Here is a 21,429-nt window from a genome sequence, read left to right as displayed (position 1 = left end):
TCAGGGTTGCTCTGGAAACACAGGCATTTGATTTGCTTTCTCTAGTAAATTCCTGTGCTTAAGTTCAAATGCACCTGAAGCATTTAGTACTGTTTGCCTGAACTGCCTGGGACACTTTAATAGTGGAAACAATTATGTGGCCACTGGATGCCACTGTTGCTCAACCAGAAGTCACAAAATGGGAATTCCTGTGGCAATATAATATTAGCTTAAAGAACATTATGGCTATTATTGACTGTGGATTTATGCTTTCCAACTACTTTTCTTGATGAATGAAATCCTATATGTGAGTTGCACTTGCCGAGGGCAGAGAAAGTTGAGAAAATATATAAATAAGTGGTTAGCAATGCAGTTTTTGATATCTTTTACTTTCAACCACTCTGCTATAAAAATACTTTTTTTTTTTTTTAACCTGCTTCGCATACTGTAGCTGACAGTCTCCATTAGTCATCAGCTAATGTTGCAGACTAAGACCAAACAAGGTGTCATGGCCTTAAGCTATTAGAAGGGCCTCTTCATCCTAACAGAGACCCTGGGGTGAAATAGTTTGCATGAACAGTCACTGGAATATTATTATTCAGACTCACTAAGCATGCATTGCAGATTGAGGGAATAACACAGCGTCTCCACTGACACTAGGCACAGATACATTAAAAATAACTGTGTACCTTTAAAAGGCAACCTAAAAATTCTGTGCGTTTGAAAAAAGATCAGACAAGTTTGGGGACTAAAAAGCTGAAGTAATACATAAACATGAGGTCAGTTTAGGAACAACCATAATTGCTTTGTATGACAAGATTTGCATAGCAAACACTTCTGATTAATGTACAGTGAAGGCCACGGGAATGGGAACCAACCTCCGTATCTTTTCAGGATCTGTGCCTTCCAATCTTGAAGGTATAGTTTTGGCCTGCACAATTAGTCATTGTTTACTGAAAGGCAGACACAGCCACAGTTTCCATTTAAATACATGAAATATATTTTTTTTAAATCCTGCCAGTTATGTTAATTTTACTTGTATTTTTGTGGTCAAGAAAAATAAAAATGTCAATTTTACATTAATAGTGAATTTCCATTCACTTCAAACATACTGAAGGAGAGTTTCAAGAGGATAACCCTTTTCAAGTCATAAATTTGAATATATAATACAATTACAAACATGCATAAAATATTCCAATTACCTAAAACATGTATTTTTCCTTATTATTTTAAATATGATCCTTTTATTGCCTGTGTCTTGATGCCTTTGTAATTAACACGTGACTACCATTATTATTTGCTGGCATCACATAGGGTAGTGAAATGCAGTACTCAAGACGTTTTTATTTTCTTCCTTTCTCATTTAAAAATAAAACTATAATTATTCTATTTCAATCTCTTGATGGGGAACAATGTGGGAAAAGGTAAAGAAAGGACTCATACCCTAGAAATATTTACTTTGGTATTTTTAAATGTGTGTTATACTAAACTGGAAAAAGGCCATAGACTATTAATTATTTCAGATAGTTCAAGAAAGGTGAAAGTCATGTTTTTAATTTTACATATACCAAAATTATGGGTGAAATTATGCATATACGCATGTACATATATACAAATATATGTGTCAATGGCTGAAATATTTCACATCAAATACTAGAAAATAACATTGTGCTTAAATATAATCATGTTGAGACAAAACTAAAATTAGTTTGGGATTTAGTGGTAAATACTATCATTGATTCATGATCTTTAAGTAATATTCTATGAGAGTTATTACTCAAAGAACACAATGACAGTATTCAGAACAGTATTTTAAAAAGAAATACTATAGAGACAGAAAACACCTACAATGATAATTATATTTTCAGTATTGATCAGCATACTATCTTCTCCAGTATGTTGGGGAGTTCCTAAATGGAGTGGTAAGTAGATGCAGTAAGACAAGTAGTAATTCTATTTGTCTAAAAGCATTCATTTAACAAAGTCACATTAAACTGTATGAAGCAGACCTCTCCTACCCTCTCACTCTATCTAAAAGACAACAATAAATTATCACAATTGTTTTATTTTTTTCAGTATTTGATTAGACAAAGAACATTTTTCTTTTTCTATAAATTTTACGTGAAATGACTACATAGAAAAAATGTGGAGTCAGTATATATGTACTATTAGCTAAGATAAATTAATATCTTATATCATAATACCTGTTAATATATTTTTCTTGAAAATATACATAAAATACACAAGTTTGTCAATGGCAGTACTTTATACAATGTAAGCAAATATTACAAAGAAGTATCTAGTGGAGTGTTTCTTCATTCAGCAGTTTACACAGAGTAATATGAATTGCTCATAAATTAGTTTTATTTTAAAAGTAAGTTAGGCTCATGATGAAAATCCAGAAGTGATCAGTATTCATTATGACATTGCGTATTAATACAATAACTTTAAATAGACTGTATATTTGAGAAAGTCTGTATTTCAAAAATTGTATAAACAAACATTCCCCATTATAGTTAGATAAAAGTTTCACTGAACAAAAAATATTTCTCTCTACCTTTATATAGTTTTAGATTTTTTTCCTTATTAAAATTATTTTTGTAAATGTGGATGTTTTTACCTCAGATTCAAAGTATTGTCCAGCCTCACTTTTCCTTATCTTAATAAAATTATATTGGATACTGACATTATTACACTGAATTCAATATTATCAGCTGTTAGGATACTTTATCTTTCTTAAGCCATATCGCTTTAATATAGTAGCACATAACCAATGTGTTTGTTATATCAGCAGTTTAAATATTTAAAGGTAGATGTGAATCAAACTGTATTCATGGTTGGATTTCTTAAATGATCATCGAAAACCTCAAAAGCAAACATATACCAACTGGTGTTTGTTTTTGTATAGGCTTTAGGAACCTTTATGGCACATCAAAAGGGAAAACATTTATAGATTGATCAATGTAAATTAATAACCATCCTTCGTTAAAAAAATACATAAATACTACCACACATCATTTTAGTAGTGCTTTCTCACTTGTCATCAAACATGACGAAAAGTTTAACTTTTGCCATTTATCCATTATAACATTTTTGCTACTACTTTGTGAAACTCGATAATTTTAATAGCTTCTCTGCTGGACCCTCTCGGCTGATGAATTATAGTATTAAATGTTTTGGAACATGGAATATTCTCTGACATTCATAACCTGGGAAAGTTGAAAACTGTGATTCATTTGGGGCCAGGACCACGACGACAACCCGCCAAATGTCTTGGGCCTCATGACAGATTTTTCAGTGGTGAGGAGAAGCTTGGTAAGGATAGGCACCAAGAGAATTGAGAACTGCAATAAAAGAAAGAGAAATGGGTTATACTGAGAGGTAATTGATCAGGCAATGAGATACCAGGCCATTAAAGTGTTGAAAGAAGAAGTCTCAACTGGTTTAGGATCCTCTTTGAACAACTAGAATCTTTTTGCTGAAGCTTTGAAGATTCATGCATTCCTATACAAACCTGAGAAGAAAATACATGGTTCTTAAATGATTCCTTTAGTTGACTATTTGGCCAGAGTTCAAGAAAAATTCTAAGAACTCTTTGTGACCTTAGACAGAATAACATCCATTGTTGTGTGCATGGCAAATGTAACATTGGATTCTTTTGACAAATCTGTGTGTTAACCATAACATGATCAAGCTCTTTGCTAAGTTAAGAATACAGAAGGAAGGAAGTGCAACATAAGAAACTACCTGAAAAAGAAACTAGCAAATTTTATCTTGGTTCAGATTTCAGGCCAGGTACAACCATAGCCTCAGTAAGTAACCTCATCAGTTAACTTATCCATAAATATATAGACATGAAAAAAACAGAAATGTTTATTTTCTTCTTAGTTTTCAATTGACAGCTGTTATTGAAGGTTTACTTTATCTTTAAACTTGCAAAGCAGTAGAAAAACCTATGTGGGACATAACTTAGATGAAGGAAATATATAAAGCGGATACAAAATAGGAAAAGGTTTTACTAGGAATATCATTTTTGCATAACTTTGTTGGAAAAGAATACTCTGTCTACAGAGCTGAAATTATTTTGCAGTTTCAACCACAAACCAAAAAATGTCTGTAAGAACTTGGACAGACACTGATGAATGTACATAAAAGCAACATGGATTTATTTGTGCTCAATCACTCCTCCTTAGCATTTAAACAATTAAAGCTTAATCATACACATGGAAAGAAAACAATATTTACTAACCAAAAGCAAAATATTCTTTGGGAGGTCTTCCTCTTTGGATATGAAATTAGCAATGGCAACAAAAAGAATATTTCTTTAGTTAATGTATATTCATGCATTTTAAAAGATGTTTGAAATTTAGATTTTCTTTTTATCTTTGGAAGGTTGACCACCAAAATATCAGAATTTCAGAACTCTGAGAGTTTGGAGCAAAGGTGTTATTCAATGAACAAAGAAAAAAAACACCCCAAACCACCATTTGATTGATCATCATAATACTGAACCTGCTAGGTATTTACCAAAATTTCTTCTTGGCTGTTATAATAGTAAAGATCCAAAGTCTTGAGCACTTCACAGTACTACACTAGTGAGCTTATTTGGATATTTTCTTACAACAGTTTAAGATGAGTTATGTTGGCACCCCATAAGAAGAGGTGTGTGTGGTTAAATGGGAAAAAAAGAGGAAAGAACGTAAGAAACAATTGAAGGCTGTGAAAATTATAACCTGCACTTAGTACGTGATCAGTCAACCATAGACTCATGAAATCTTAGATTTGGGACATAACAATCCCTTCCTTTAAAGATGAGGCAATGGGCCCATGAATATGAAGTGAGTTGCTTGTGATCACAAGATCACTTACAAAGATGATGGGCAGGGAGGGAATTTAAGATCCTATAGTTATATGTTCAGGAGAAGATAATTGAATTATCATAGGGTCTTGCTTTTTCCTTTCTTAGTTGACATTTGTCTCAAATTTATATTCATAACCAAGAGCAAAATGTCTAAAGTAGCAAGCTCTAATTTTAACTTTAGGGAAGTTTCAGAAATAAGCTGAAGATTGGAGTGAACTATAAGACTAAGGACAATGTATCTAATTCAACATTGAACTCTGAGATCAATGCATTCTTTTCTCCCACCAGTAGCATTCTGTCACTCATGATGTCAGGACTCTTCAAATTTTATTACTAATGGAAGAAATGAAGTGAAGAAGGGGATACCCGGAAGCACCAAAGACCAAAGGGATGTCTGTGTGGGGGTTATGGCTTCAGACAAGGGAAATCATGAGAAACTGGGAAGGGAAACTAAATTTGGGCCATAGCAAGATAGCTTCCTCAAGGGGCATTAAGGCCTAAATGATCTCACTCAAGTTGGAGAAGTCCTTTTTCCTATTTCATTCTGTTCTGGTTTCAGGTAACAAAAACAAAAAATGAGCTAGTTTAAGGAAAAAGGGGGGTTGGGCAACTAAGCCACAGGAAGAACTTGAATATTCTCCAGAACAATCTGGCCTTGTGCTCTTTTAAAACGGCAGCTTCATTCTTTCTCACTGTAGCCTTGTCATCCCTGCACAGAAGGAAACATGGATAGGCCAGCTCTGGACTTTCATATCTCAAAGCTACCAGTGAGTGACTGAATATGAACTCTTTCCTTCCCACACACTAAATTTCTAGAGAAGAGACTCAATGGGAGTGACCATCTCTCAACCAATGAACAGTGACCGAGGCATTCTGTTTTGAGTGGTCCAACTTAGAGCTGTGAGTGGAAATTGTTGTATCATGGAGGCGGATCCAAGTTAAAAATACAGAACTGAGAGAAGGGAAGTTCCTAGAAAAGAGGTCCTGAGCAGATAATTCCAGGTATTCCCCTGTGATTTGCAAAATAAGAGATTGGTTACTCAGATTTGTCTTTTTTTCCAGGTCGCAGATAACAGCGACATATTTTAGTTAACTGATAGGGATTTATTATAAGGATACATGGGGAAGTGAAGAAATACAGTGATCCATCTCAGAAATTCTCTAGCAATCCAGTTAGCATGTCCTTTCCACATCAGGTAGTCAATGTCTCCAGCTTTGATGTTCTTTTCTTATGATGACTCAGTTGAGATAGGAAGCAAAAGAGAGCAGATACAGAAAAAATTACATCTTGATTCTAGCTCATGGCTGCTACTTTCTCACGCTTCTCGTGGGCCCACACAGGGTACTACTTTCTGTGTAAGTCTCTAGGATCTCATATTCAAATTGTTTGAGCTAGATTCTGATTGGGTAGGCCACTCACTATAGGCTACATGATGCTTTTTTTTTGGAAGGGGGTGGTAAAGCTTTCATCTCTATTTTATAGGCTGCTGGTCAGATACCCAAGTTTGGCCAGGTATCAATCATTGTTTCAATCAGTTCGAATCAGGAAAATAGGGTCAAGGCAAAACAAATTGAGAATTAGAGGCAAATCATGGGTATATCAAGTAATTTTTTTTAAATTAAAGTTTATTGGGATGACAATTGTTAGTAAAGTTAAATAGGTTTCAGGTGTATGTCAAATAATTTAATTGGTGGATACCTTGTATGAATGGGCAGTGTAGCATCCCCAAAAATATAAACTAAGGATTTTGTTTCTTTCCAATGAATGTTAACTGGAATCCCTCTTTTGCCAAGAATTATTTTAGATGTGTGGGTGAGACCAGGGTATATAGGAGAATTCCTGCCACAGAAGATCTATAAAATTGATGGGGGAGTAAAAACTATCACCACAGACACAAGTAGAAAAAAACCCCAAAATTAAGCTAAAATACACAATCTATTTTTTCACTTCTTGCAACATAATTGTTATCAGAAATGAGATGTCTTTTTTTAACACAGAAACTTAAACTTTTCCAAAAGAATGGAAATTTAAAAGCTAGTAGCTTTCATGGAAGAAAGGTGCCCGAGACTCATCATAGGAAGCAGAAGTGTATATAAGGAAAGGGGACTGAGAAGAGATTGAGTGAAAGAAAAGAAAGGGAGGGGGGTGATAAAAATAGAAAGCAAAGATAATCCGGAAGGGCAGCTTGCATGGTGCTACTACAATCAGTACCACTCTAGTCAAGTCACCATCATCTACTCTAGGCTTAGTTTTTCCAGGCCCGAGGCTGCTTCTGGGTAAAACAGTATGTTTATCTTGTTTGACCTCCTCTCTGTGCCTGTTAACTCGCTGTGGGCCTAAGAAAGGGGAGACTTCAGGCTTCCGGATGAGGCTGCAGCTTCTTTCTGTTCTTAGCTCCATGGAAATTCTATGGGGACAATGCTATAGATAAAAGATGTGGGGGAGGAGTGGGAAGGTCTCAAAGGATGAGTGAGGAGGCAGGATGGCTTGATTTTTAAGTTCCCCTGATACTTTGTATTTATGCATTTGCTGCTTCTAGAGAAACTGAATAAGGAAAACAATTCATACATAGAATGCCTGTGCAAATAGCAAACCAATAACCTAATACTGGCATGCGATTCTGGTACAGTTTAAGAGCTGTAAACGGCCAGGGATATTTATACACTGATAGGATCCAATCCCAGGATACGCGTATTTTAGATCAAGAAAAGCCCAGGAACTCACATAGTAGCTAGCAATGACCTGGGTATTAGGGAGGGTGAATTTGCAGAGTGAGAGCATAGGCAAGGCCTAAAGCTGGGTGCATTGGAGAGAGTGAGTTTAATGATTTGAGGTTGGTTCTAACCTAACATGGCTATCTTTCAGATGGAGCAGTTTAGGCTGGGGACAGTTTCTAGTCCTTTAGAACCAGATCGGTAGCTATGGACTAGAATCTGCTTAATGAGAATGAACCCCAAACCAAGTTGTCCTGGGCTCCAAGTCAGGTGAAAAGACTCATGAAGCTAAAAATCAAAGGACGTAGATCTACAAATGTGTAATTTTAGTTTGACTCCGTGTTCGTCAATTTAGATGGGTGGGAATGGTGGCAAGAACATATTACAGGAGATTATATTCCCCAGGATTACCTAATCTACAGAGGCTATCAATTACTGAACCAGCTTTTAAACTCCTTTCTGAGTGTGGAGCAAGAGGGGGAGAGAGAAGGGTGTAGGCTTTATGCCTGAAGCAACGTTTCATGTTCTTCTATTTCTACGGAAAGTCTAGTCTGTAGATGAGCACCATGGGGTAATGAAGAAAATGGTGAATTTCTTGTTTAAAACTATATATATATATATAATTTGTTAGTATCCCTCCAGTGGTTTGTCACTCCGCGAACCAGCTGTCCCAAGCCTCTGATTCAACCTGTGGCCTCGGGTGAGCCCTTTAAATCCAGCTTCCCTCGCCCATCCAACCACGCTCCTGCTCCCTGACAGGTGTTTTCCCAACTCCTGAGGCCGACGATTTTGGGGAGTGGCTGAGCCAATAAGATTTCCCATTGGGGAGGGGGCGGGATAAAAGGCGTGGCTAGTGGGTCATAGCGGGGGCGGGGTTTGCGCGGCTGAGCAGAGCCAGCCTGGTTGCGTGGAGGGTTCTTTTATCCGCCCCCCTTCCACCTTTTTTTTTTTTTTTTTTCCCCCTCTCCCGGAGTCTTATTAATTCCTGTGTGAGGCTGCAGCTGGAGACCGCAGGGCGTTGGAAATGACGCTCGGAGCTTTAATTACCGCAGCCGCCGGACAAGTGTGAGGAAAGCTGACGGGGAAAAGGACTGACTGGATCGGGGGAGAAGCAAGAAGCTTTCCCCCCTCCCTTCTTCCCAATTTGGACTGGAGGTGCAAGAAAACTAAAAAGGGAGCCGAACATAATAGCCCGGCTAGAGCAAGAGGCCGGAAACCTACCGCCTCTTTGCAATCAACTTTTTTTGGAAACCTTTTCCCCCTTCCTTTTTATTGTTGCCCAACCAGTGAGAAAGAAAGTGAGGAGGGAACGAGACAGCAAAGGATCACACAGGGAAATAGCTGCACAGTCCGGCCAGGAGCTCCACGCTCGCACACTGGAGCACCCTCTCACACGCGCATACACGCACACACCCGCGTACACTCTCCCCCTCCTCCAGTCCCCGGTCCTGGACCAGCGATCGCTGCCTGGGTCGCCCGCGCTCGGAACCGGTGCACCGCGCGCGCGACGTGCCAGTCCTCTTCGCGCCCCCACGCGCGCCTGGCTGAGGGATCTCCTCCTCGTGCCCGAGAGGGGCTATGCCATTTGGACATGTAATTGTCAGCACGGGATCTGAGACTTCCAAAAAATGAAGCTAGCGACAGGACTGTGCATCTGGGTGAGCCTTTTGGTGGCGGCGGGGACCGTCCAGCCCAGCGCTTCTCAGTCAGGTGGGTCGCGGTTCCTTTTCGCGCTCCAGGTGTTGAACCTGCTGCGGCCGGCTTGGCTGTGTGGGGTTGCTCCTTCACCCCCTTCGCCCAACCTGAGATCCACTGGCTCTCTGGCGAGGTGGACCACTCCACCCAAGCCATTTCCATGGGCTCTCGGTCTCTCCTCATTCTGTCCCTAAACTTACCCTCTGTGTGTGCATATGTTTTATTTATCGTGAAAAATCACTCTGCACCCGTCTCCTTTTACTCTCTCCTTAACTCCCTGTTTTTTTTTTTCTTTCTCGCGCGTTTTCTATGCGCCTGAGCGAGATTGTTTCTGATCGCGCCTGTTGTGCGGGACGTGGGAGATCGAGATCGGAGTTAGTAGAGGAGACGCTCCTCTTTGCGTCTGGGCCCCCGAGGGAAGAAGCCTGGAAGAAGCAATGGGTTGATTATGCACATTTCGCTGCTCACCGCCCGGGCAGCGAAAGGACTGGGGTCCCGGGGCGGTGCCAGCTGGGCCCTGTGTGCGGGAGGGCGGTGGAGAGTGGAGCTCCGAGAGTAGGCTTTGCACCTGTGTGTGCTGCCGGGGGCCACTGCGCCCCCCGTCGCCCGAGCATTGCCAGGTCAGACTTGACTTGAGCCCAGCCTGGGCAGCTGGAGCGGCAGGCGGGCCCGCCCTGGCCCGGGGGCCCAGGACTCGGGGCCTCCTCGTCTGGCGTCCGGGAGCTCTCGCCCCATTGACTTGAGGGGAGCTTGCCTGCCTGCCTGACCTCTTAAAAAAAATAAAATAAAGGTTGACATACTTGAGCCGGGAGCCTGGCCTTCCCGTCGGTTGCTGTGTTTGGCTCCAGGAAGAGTTGTTTCTGCAGTTTAACTTGCTATTGGCCGGAGTCCCTCCAACTTCTGTTTACTGCCCGGCGCAGCTGCCTAGCCGAGCCTTGGTGCGAACTAACTGAACCCGAGGCCGGCGCGGCTGCGCTGGGTGCGCGGCCACTGTTTGCAGGAGAGCTTGAGCTCCAGGTACCTGGACAGGCAGAAAGGCTAAGTGACCCCCGAGAAGCAGCGCGGTGAGGCCGGCGCGCCGCGGCGGGCAGGGCTACTGACAGCACCTGCAGTGCGAGGGAGCTCAAAGTTTCTGACACTTGAGTTTCCTGGGGCTGAACGTGGGACAGGGAAGGACTGAAGAGAACCGGTGTCTGACGTGGCCAGGGGGACCTTTTGGAGAGCCGAAGAGATTTCCGGAACCATCCGGGGCTGCTCCCAGCAGTGTGGGAGGCAGCTAGAAGAGATAAATCCCCTGGGAGTGGCGATAGGGAGAGCTTTAGGCCCCGGGAGGGTGTCTTTCTGACCTCACCAAGAAAACAGCGCGCTGTAGTTTTCCCGCTCCGCCCCCGCCGCCGCCTCCCCTCCTTGCCTACTAAATAACAAGTTACAATCGTGGAGCGTTTCAAAATGACCTTCGAATGGCACAATGTGTGCCGTTTGTGCTGGTCGTTGCACCCTCCTGATTCCTCTGAAATTCTTCATGCATACCAGGTCCGGCGCTCCAGCCACCTCCGGAATTACACCAACACGGACTTGAGATTCCAAGCGGGCTCTTAGATACATCCCTTTTTATCTCCCTCTCCACTCAGAGTCCCTTCATATTTTCCTTCAATGGGTTGATTATGCACATTGACCCATTCAAAAGCAGTGGCGACTGACGGGTAGGCTTAGTTAGCCGAGAGGAATTTCTAGGAGGCGACCTACTGAGGGCTGTCTGGTTCAGCTTCAGCCGCTGGGGGACCGGGCTCCGAGTCCGCAGCAATTTGGTATTAACTGTGTGGCTGGGGTTGAGCTATGTCGAAAAGCCCTTTTCAGAATTTCTGCAAGGAATGTAATCCAAATTAGTTCTGCAGCTGTCCTCTTCCTCGTCGTCTCAGGCGACACCGGCTCGCGCCCTCGCTGGTCTCTTCTCGCTTCCCCCCGCGAATTGTCAGACCTACAAGTGAGCCCATTTAGAACGCGAGGATTAGCGTGCCATTGTTGTTCCCTGTGTGACTCTGTACTTGAAATTCTGGGGGCACAAAGGAGAGTCTCACTTGCTCAAAACACAAAGTGATCTAGATGAAAGGGCCGCACAAAGACAAGCTCTCGGGTGCATCCCTGGTATAATTGCAACGCGCAAGCTAAGGTGATCCACTGGAAACTGTAAATAGCCCTGGGGACTCCTTTTTTTTCTTTTCTTATCCTACCCCACCCTCACCCTGCGGCACCTGGCAGGGAAAGTTCAGCTGGCTTTAATGCAGTGCTTTTATAAAACCAAGTTACTGCCTGGGATATGAGTGAAGATCTGTGTGTTTGTGTCTGTGTGTGTGTGGCTCTATGCTCCCAAGTAAATACATATTGCGTGTCTCCCGTCTCGCGGTTAGCAGTCAGTAGCAGTTTGGAGGAGTTTGTTTTGGTCCAAATGAGAAATTAAGTGCGGATAAGTAAACTAAGCTGCCAGAGGGCGACAAGATGTTGAGTGAATTGCTTTTAGATGAAACAAATTAAGGAAACGAGGGAAGACAATCTGCTTCTCGCATTATTAGACACGCTTGGAGTTCAGGGGGAAAGTGGCATATTTTTGAAATGCTAATTTCTTAAGAAGCAGAAGGAATGCACCTTATTTACTGCTCTATGTGAACAGAATAAAAATATGAGGGGGGGTGATTCTGTTGTATAGATCTAAGATAGTTCTTAAAATAATTGTAATAGGACTTATTTTTATTTTTCTTCTTTTGCTTAGATAAAAATCAGCTTTAGAGAAGGCGATTGTTTTTAGTAATTATGAAGGACTTTGCCTCATTTCCAGTGAATCATTTTATGGAGAAATATTATAGCCAAGGACCCTTTATATGGCCATTATAAAGCCTTTGCTCCCAAAAGGAGTAATTCCAAAATTTCTATCTTCCTGGTATTATTGAAAAATAATCAATATCACCTTTGTATTGAAATAAAATATATGGTAGTATTTAGTGATAGTCTTACACACCTTAATAGACATGAGCAAGTTCAGTTCCCATTTCTTATTTGCAAGTCCTGCTTTTCATTCTATAAAACATCAGACATTTTCCTACATATTTAAGATAATATCTCCAAACTTAGGAGTTGTTTTTACATTTGAGAAGGAAAAGGTTAATAAAACTTAGTTAAGTGATGGAAGAGATGTTAAATGTATTTTAAAAAAATCCTCTTTCTTACACGTTTACTGTAAGCACAGCACACCCATGGGTGTAATGCTTCCTTTTTTTTCCTTTTAATTTTGAAATTCTTATGTATGTAAAGGGGGTTTTGATAGAAGGTATTGGTTTTTCTTCAGAATGCTTCTAAATAAATTTATACCTGTTACAACTAAACTATAATATATACTGTTATGATAAAAATTGGAAGACTCTGTGTCATAATTCCTCTTTTGATTTTCTTCCCTTAAGTGAAAATGCTTTTATTTATTTTAATCATGCATGCATCAAAAGCCAAAGTTTTTTGAAAATCAAGGCACTTACTGCTTTATATATATTTTCATTTAGTCACTGGAAATGTGTTTTAATTAAGAAATTACATTAGAATATTTACCAGGGCACATGCTTCATGGAAAATTTACCTATTTTTTCCGTCTAACCTGAACACAGTAAGTTTGCATTGGCTGAATTTTAGAGTTTGAATTTATTTGAGGGAAAATCATATTTCCTGCTTAAAGTGGATTCAAATATTTAGTATTCATGAGCTTTCATCCCTTTGATTCTTAAACAGAAGTACTATTTATCATCTGTCTTACGCATTCACCCTTTCCATTATTATAGATACTTTCTTTTTACATCTTATTATTTATTGAGTTTACACATGTGAATATATATTTTCCCCTCCACCACTAAGCATATTCTTTTTCTGTGTGTCTTTCCCAGCAACCTGCCACTCAGCCACTGCAGGAGTCCTCAGAGCCAGTTTTCATTATTTTTTTCTGATAAATCTGATATAGCTGGTTGGCTGGACAATCGCGAGCCATTCCATTGCTCAGATTTACCCCTGAAAGAAAATAAAAAGGCATCGATCTGAGATCACTAGCACATCTCAAAAGCCCTGACTCCAAAGCCAAATCATTCTACAGAGAAGTCCCCATGTCCCTTTCTCTCTCCCTCTTTTCAAACCGTCTTGACCAGGGAAGGAAGGTAGACTACTATCATTTAAAAAATGCTAGGGATGCAAGGAATTGGGCTCTTTCTAAATATTCTCTGAAGCTTGATAATTAGAGCCATTTTGAGATTAATGACTATGTAAGGTGCACATTTTAGACAATAAATTGAATTAGGGTGCCTTAGACATTGCAGTGTTTTAAAGTGGTGACATGTTTATATTATTTCAAGCCAGTTGGTAAGAAACTTTAATGTATATTAAAAATAGAAAACATTTTTGCTTTATTTTACAGTGTTCTGCTGCTACTGGATATCCATGTGTAATTTGTAAGTGCCTAATACATAAATGAAACAAATGATCAGAAAAGATGTGCTGTTACCTGCAAACTTGTTGGCCCTTGCTCTGTTTGATTTCATCTTTTTTGAAGCATACAGCTTAATAGAGATGCTAATATTACACTGAAATTAGCTTATACATGTTTAAGCCTACAGCTGTTCTACAAAAATTAATTGTCAAATATATTGCACTGTCTTTTACAATGGTGACTGAGTAGGTTATGCAGGCTAGAATTTAATCATATTGTAAACTTCTGTCCAGGTAATATCATTTTAGAAATATTCTATGTTACATTTGACCATATGGAACCAAATTGCATCTTTTATCTAATACTCATTTCCTAATTATATAAATATTGGGCACTTGGAGTAAAACCTTATATTTCATGCTTTCTAATACAGCTATTGATTGGGGTTTAGTTTACAATGACATTAATCCCTTAATTTTCCTTCTTTTTTAAATGGAAAGATCCTGAATTAATGCTGCCTGAAATTTCAGCTCTTCTGCATAATTTGAAGGAGATTTTAACTGGTTATGTGGTTATGTGTGAAATAGGACATAGCCAGGTGGTTTAAATCAGGATTTTGACATTGTAGGGACAGTTCTTCCATTTTCTTCCTGATATTTTGAGCAGCTCATTCCATGTCTTTGCTACCTAGCATGTGTGCCCTGGGGGGGCGGGGGGGGCACATGCATGTAGCATACTCTGTTTCTCCACTGTATAGCAGTTTTCTGAAAAATGTCTTAAAGTCTCCTGTGATATTGAGGTACATTCTAGTAACAAGTTAATTGACATATTTAAACATGCACACGTATTTTAATAAACATAATGTAAATTTTCTAGATGATCTGTTACAGGAGCATCTGTCTAAATGAAATAAAGAGGTTATTAACTTTAAAACGTTTGTATTTGAAGGCCGTTTCCCTAAAGTATTACTTTTCAGAACTGCTCTATGTTTTCTTTAGATTTCGTTGTATAAGATTTTTTTTCTCCTTTTCTGAGTTGTTGATAATTCTAACATGTTTATGAAAGAAATCGACCTATTTTCCGATGCTTTAATCAAAGCTTAAAGCTACTTTCTTGGTTGTATATTTGACCCTTAAACTAGTGCTTTCTGTGTGTACTAAGTTTTCAAGAGGAAAGGAAACTGCCTCACTTTTGCGACACAGAGGTGAAATACTTGGATATTTTTGGGCGTAATTATAAAGTGCTTTTTTTGAAGATGTGGTAATTATTTTACAGTTATTTTCATTTTGAATGTAAGTGATTGCTCTGTAGGCTTGCTCCTTGGCACAACTCCAGGGGGCAGCAGCCACACAGAATTTAATGGGAATGGTGCGTTCCTGAGCTGTGGATAGTGCAGGGGTTGCCCTGCTGTTATGTGATGCTATGGAATGAAGAACTAGAATCAAAGGAGAATTGTGGTCATACAATCATCTTCTATGTAATCTTTGGTTAGACTTCTTGTTACGTGTCTCTGTTTCCTCATTTCTATTAATGTAGCTAAAAGTGATATCGAAACAATTACCATGATTTTTCAAAATGATTTACTTAGACAGAAAAAGGATGTTTAGACTTTTTAGAAAAATAAATCCATTGTTTTTCAATTATTTTTATAAGTGGGTCTCTTTTTGATTTCGAAGTGAATTCATGTGTGTAACCCTGGTATCTAAAACAGGTGAAAGGGAAGAAGAGAGCTGCTTTTGTTAAAGCTGCAGTGAGACGCTGACTTTGTGTCCCCTGACTGTAGCTGTCTCCCACTTTCCTTCCACTCTTTCTTCCACTCTGCTGTGCTGGCTTCACAGAAATCGAGCACTATTTTGGAACCACTGACCCAGTCTTAGCCTCTCATTTTTGAGTGAGGAGACTGGGAGCACAGAGCAGTTAGGTGATATAAGTTCATTGGTAGCTCCTGACACCAATATCATTTCCACGAACACACAGAGAAGTACTTGAAAAGTTACAGACACTTAAACAAAAAAGAGTAAATAATCTCACGATCCACCCTTGTTATCGCAAATGGCATTATTTCTTCTTTTCTTTTGGGCATATAATATTCATGCGAAGTGAAATAAGTCAGACAGAAAGTTCGAGAACCATATGATTTCACTTATATGTGGGCTATAAAACTGAAAGCAACAAACGAACAAGACAGACGAAGAAAAAAACAAAAACTCATAGGCACAGACAACAATTTAGTGGTTACCAGAGGATAAGCGGGGAGGAGGGTGGTAGAAGAGGGTGAACGGGATCAAATATATGGTGATGGAAGGAAAACTGACTCTGGAAGGAGAATATTTCTATATTCATGTGAAACCTATATAATATTACTAACCAATGTCACCCCGATAGATTTAATAAAAAAATAAATACAAGGTTATGTTGTTTTAAAAGATAATTGCAAAATTGAAATTAAAACAAACGGGTTGGAACCATGGGCCTAATTATCAGACTGTGAAGTTCTTTTCAAGGGGAAGACTGGGATTATCAGCATCTCTAATTTATATTTAGGAAGTAATCATTGATTGCATTTATAATTTCCAGCACATTAGGATTAAAGACATAAAGCAACTTTGTTAAGACATAGTTCTGTAAGAGGATCTGTTTACTTGGCAAGGCCTGTTCTGGACATAGAATTTTGATCCTAAAAGTCATATAAGAGTTGCCTATACTACTTTCTGTGCATAATAGCACCTTCAAGAGTTTATTTTATGTAAGGCATTATAAAGGTGACCAATACATAAAGAATGGTTTTTTCTCCATTCTGCATTAAGTTCCATGCATGTGTACATAAAATTATAAAGGACAAGCTGAGTTTCTCATCACCAATTAGTTGTTCAGGATCCTTTACCAGCAAACCCGTGGGAATACTTCAGATTCGTCCATGTCAATCCTTGGACCCAAGGTAATTTATGTTTTACACTGTCTTTGTTGGGTCCTTGTTTTTCTTTAAGTCCCTGCTAAGATGACAGTTGTATTCTTTGCACAAGTGCGTAAGCTAAGCTTTAAATACTAAGATTTCATAAAATTATTTCCATGGCACATTTGACTCCCTTTAGTTGGCTTCTGCAAGACGCTGCCACTGGGCCTTGTGAGTTTGCAATGTTGTTGATTTAACCTTAACTCTCTCCAGTTGTCACTGACTTCCCTCAAGCACCAGAGCTTTTTCGAACATGATCAGCATTCTCATGGGCCATAGTGACAGAAGTTGAGTTTGATACTTGTTTTGGCAGGAAGAGTCACTTCCCTGTTAGGCATTTGAGATGAAGATGGACCCCCGTGAAACATTACTATAGATACCATGAAACTTCCCATGCAGCATTATTAAACCTCTCCATTGAGAAGTAGAGGTAAGTCAGTATCATTATTGTGAAGCATATTATTTCCAACATTGTAAGGATTACTGAAGCATACTAAGCACCAATGAGAATATGGAAGATTCAGTTTCTGAATCCAGAGTGAAAGTAATAGGATTCAAGGTTGTATGAACACGCACACACACACACACACACACACACACACACACACACACACACCAAAAAATATGGTGAATGTTTAAATTTAAAAAAATTATTACAGTAAAAGACACATTGCCATTAATCCTCCTCAAAATACTCCCCTTTTGCTTTGAGCACACTTGTCCCATCGTTCCTACCACTTTCTGAAGCAGTTCTGGAAGTCGTTTTGTGAGTGTCTTCAGTTACGCTGTCGTGGCTGCCTCGATGTCCTGAATCGATTCAAAATGTTTACCTTTCATGGTTATTTTGACTTTGGGGAAGAGCCAGAAGTCACATGGTGCCAGATGTGGTGAATAAGGTGGATGAGGACACACCATAATGCTTTTATTTGACAGAAATTGCCGTACCAGAAGCGATGTGTGACTAGGAGCGTTGCTATGATCGAGGATGGTTTAACGGCACAGTTTAAAACGCACCTTTTCTCAACGATAGCTCACACCCGACTGACTGCACTGAACAAGTTGAAACTTGTCACACACTGTTAGTAAGGTTCAATGTGCTGCTTCCCTTATTGAAATCCCTGCCTTTCCGTTGGATGGCACTCGGCAGCAGCATTCACCCTTTTTTTCATTACACCTTACACATATACTATATACATATATGTATATATATTAGATGTATATGTACACACACACACACACACACACACATATATGTGTGTTTGGAACATAGTCTAAAGGGGTTTAAAGAGAAGAAAATGGTGCAATAAACATTTGATTATTTTCCCAAAAGATCAGTCTTGTAAATGACCAGTTTCACCTATTATAGTTTAACTATTCTTTTGACATTTACTTATATCTGGTTCCATATACATCTGGTATAGGTCGACATTCAGGTTTTAAGCTTTTAGGATACAAGTGGGGATGGCTTTCAAAAGATGCATCTGCTGGTCTCCTGTAGTCTGCTGAGGATATCTCATGGCTGGTTAGAGCTGAAAACAATGACAGCAAGTTGTCCAGGTTCTGTGACTATATCTCATATAGTTATAGCTTGACTAATAAGTTGTGCAAGCCTATATTTCAGGATGGGTCCCACCACTAGCAGGGGATGCCCAATTAAGGTCATGGATGACAGTGACTATTTTGCTTTAGGTGAACTCTCCTTTTACTAAAATCTTTCTTGTCATCATTTCCTCTTTTTCCCTGTAGGCTTAGAGAATATGAATTTCTTTCTATAGGAACCTATGAAAACCAAACAAAAATAAAACAATAATATTTCTTTTAGACATACACTTTTATTTTTAGGAGTTCCTTTTGTCTGGTCATTTTCTCTAGATAGAGCAGTTAAACAAGATTTTTTTAAAATAAATTTTATCACCTGGCTTATTAAAACCTATTCTCTACCATTTTTATTGACCTCAACTAGTCCTTAAAAACCTTGGAGCAGGGCTATTGCAAGATCCTATTTACTGGTCCCCTGTTTCGATGTACTCTTAACCTGCAGGACTTCCCTCTTGTCATCGACTGATGATCATTTCTAATATAATACTTTTATCATCCCAGTTTCTGTTCCTAAGCTTTCAATAGATTCCCACTGTCAAGTTCAAAGCCTCCAAAAATAGTCTTTGTTTACTTTTTACTCAAGTCTTAAGAGTTTCTTATGGTGTATTCTAAGAACCAGGCTGACCATGATTGTGTCTTGCTGGATGTCTCTGCCTTTGCGGACCTCTTCCCCTGGGATTCATGGTTTCCTTGGAGCCTTTGGCTGCCCCAACTGTTGAAACTTTTCAGTTCTACATTTAATCATACCTCTTCATTCCATCTTCCTTCCCTGACTACCCTAGACTATAAATTATCTATACCATTTCCTGGGAGAGCAAGAGTTTTTATCCCCTGCAGAGATTAATGTGGTGCCACACACATACTAAGCTCTTCAAAAATATATAATTTTTTTAAATAAAAGAATCCCATAATTTGCTGAAACAGTTTTAAACTCATTCACAGATGGTTATTATTTGTAATTAAACCATATAGTGCACAAAGTAAGCTGTTCTAAAAACATAGATATAGAATTCTTAATTATAGATATTAGACATGTTTACCCTGGGAATTTCTTTAGTTGCTTTCTCAAGCTTCCTAGGGTATTTCTTTCAATGGAGTATTTCCAAGAGTGTATCATTTGCCCCCATTCCCATTTTTAGAGCCTGCTCATAATATGGTTACGAAGTATTTCTGTTGATTTTATTTTTGGTGAGTTAAATATATGTGAATGCCATTCTTAAATGTGTAAGTGTTTTGTAGTCCACTATTTTTATGTGTCCATTACATTGCGGTGTCCTATCTCCTGCTTTTATTTTTTTTTTACTTAAATTTATTGGGGTAACTTTGGTTAATAATACCATATAAGTTTCAGATGTTCATCTTTAAATACATCATCTTTATATGCCATTATGTGTTTACCACCCAATCAGTTTAAGCAATAAGCATTTACTGACCCCTTATTGTAGTTCAAGGTCATGTTAGGAACTGGGGAGGACCTATCAGAAACTCAAGATGCCAACTTTCCCCTTTCATTTAAAGATTGACAGACAAGACCAGTAAAACACAATACAAAAAATATGTCACTAAGTGATTTCCCAAACTCTTAGGAAGGAATATTTGCCTCCAGAGGAATACTAATAAGCATTTTATGAAAAAGGGGTTCCCAACAGAGTGTGGCGTATTCTATTCCTAGATATATGTGGTAATACAACTTTGTTATAACTAACATGTCTCAGTATGTAAAAATAGACACTAGACATATGCTTAAAATTTCAAAAGAATCCTACAAAGGAAGCACTTGCAACATAACTGAACTGAGAGGTGCCTGGGATTCTCTTAGCTGCTCTCTTAGATGATTCACTCTGCATTCTGAAAATTGGTGAAATGATTATAGTATTTATCGAGTCAGATTCTACCAGTGAAAATGGTCTTCCAGGCATTTCTTCTCAGCTTACCAGATTCTGAGAAACTGTCTACCTTTCTAGGTCACTGTGGTGCCCTAATTGTACCTTAATTTATAACGGCCTGAAAGAGTTAATACAACTTTCAAACTTTCCTAACAGTCTGCGGAGTAATCTGTTAATGAGAGAATTGGGCAATGGGGATATTTACACCTCTGTCTGAAATTCATTTAGAACTTTTCCTGATTGTTTTTCCTTGGCAAAGACCTGAGAAGAAAGTTTGAGTCAGGGATTGTTGTTCCTTCTTTGTAGATGAGGAAATAGAGATATGAAGAAGCAGTATGTAAGGGCAAAGCCCGTCCGGTGCATCAGTCTTGTACAAATTGCTTGTCTGTCCTATCCTGAGAGCCAGCTGGTTCTGCTTTCTGCTGCTCAGCCTCTTGCACGCCTCTCCCAGTGACAGAAGCTAGTGATGCCTCTTGAAGCTGTGGCTCCTCCACTCTACCTGCCCCACTGTGCAAGAAAGGGATGGAAGGCTAAATACACCAAATCCTTTTTCTACCTTTAGGTCAGCAGCAATTTTTACTTTCCTGGTAGCCACATGAAGAAACTTGGCCAATATATTTGTCCTTCAGGGCGTCCTCCTTTAGGTTACTATGTATGTCTCCTCCTCCAATATATTCTCCAGAGTTCTTTCTTTGTACAGTGTATGTAAAGGAAAGAATCATAGAAACCTTGTCTTTTTGAAAAAACAAAACAAAAAAACTTCAAAGCAGAGACATATCCAAGTTTTTGAGACATGCATTTTTAAAAAACAGTTAAATCGCTTTTTCTACTACATGTAGTTAATGTCCACTATTACTATAGAAGAGTGCATTATTGAGAGAAAAATTTGTGATATATAGTAAAATTACACTGTAAAGCACTTCAGTATTTCTTTGGAGGAAATAATGTACTATATGGAGATAATTTTCAGAGTTTTCTCTCTAAGTATGAACATGCCTAATCTTGACATGTTTTTAAAAATGGGTCATAGAATACTGTCTCTTATGCAGTTGTATAGTTTATAACGGTTGGGTGTGATTTAAAGGAATCTTACTAATTTGGGTATATGAAAGCTGTGTTACTAAAGCCTTTCCCCTTGAAATATAACTCATTTAAGTTTTGATGATTTGTTATTTAGCACAGATAAAAATCTATCTTTGACTTTTACCATATGGCTAAGTTAAATGTGACCATTTTGGTGATAATAAACGTTATCACTAGCTGTGAAAGAAACAATGCATCTAAA

The 21,429-nt window shown here is 38.9% G+C and overlaps 1 protein-coding gene across 6 annotated transcripts in view; it reads left to right on the top strand.

Annotated features, from left to right (window-relative positions):
- Positions 1-8,207: 8,207 nt before the first annotated feature.
- The window catches only part of ERBB4 (erb-b2 receptor tyrosine kinase 4), a 1,041,923-nt gene continuing 1,028,701 nt past the window's right edge, over positions 8,208-21,429 (top strand). For 2 of the 6 annotated variants that reach the window (XM_019727015.3, XM_019727016.3), the window contains exon 1: positions 8,210-9,265. In XM_019727015.3, coding sequence (XP_019582574.1) covers positions 9,184-9,265 — 82 coding nt within the window. In that variant the 5' untranslated portion in view covers positions 8,210-9,183. Of the gene's footprint in view, positions 9,266-21,429 lie in introns of all 6 variants that reach the window. The other 4 variants (XM_074312694.2, XM_074312709.2, XM_019727018.3 and 1 more) reach the window with 4 other exon arrangements.

The sequence above is a fragment of the Rhinolophus sinicus genome, chromosome 17 (assembly GCF_057876585.1).
Source record: "Rhinolophus sinicus isolate RSI-liver-muscle chromosome 17, RSI-T2T, whole genome shotgun sequence".
Taxonomy (NCBI): Eukaryota; Metazoa; Chordata; class Mammalia; order Chiroptera; family Rhinolophidae; genus Rhinolophus; species Rhinolophus sinicus.
Note: the sequence above shows the minus strand (reverse complement) of the source record. Positions and strands in the feature narration are given on the sequence as shown.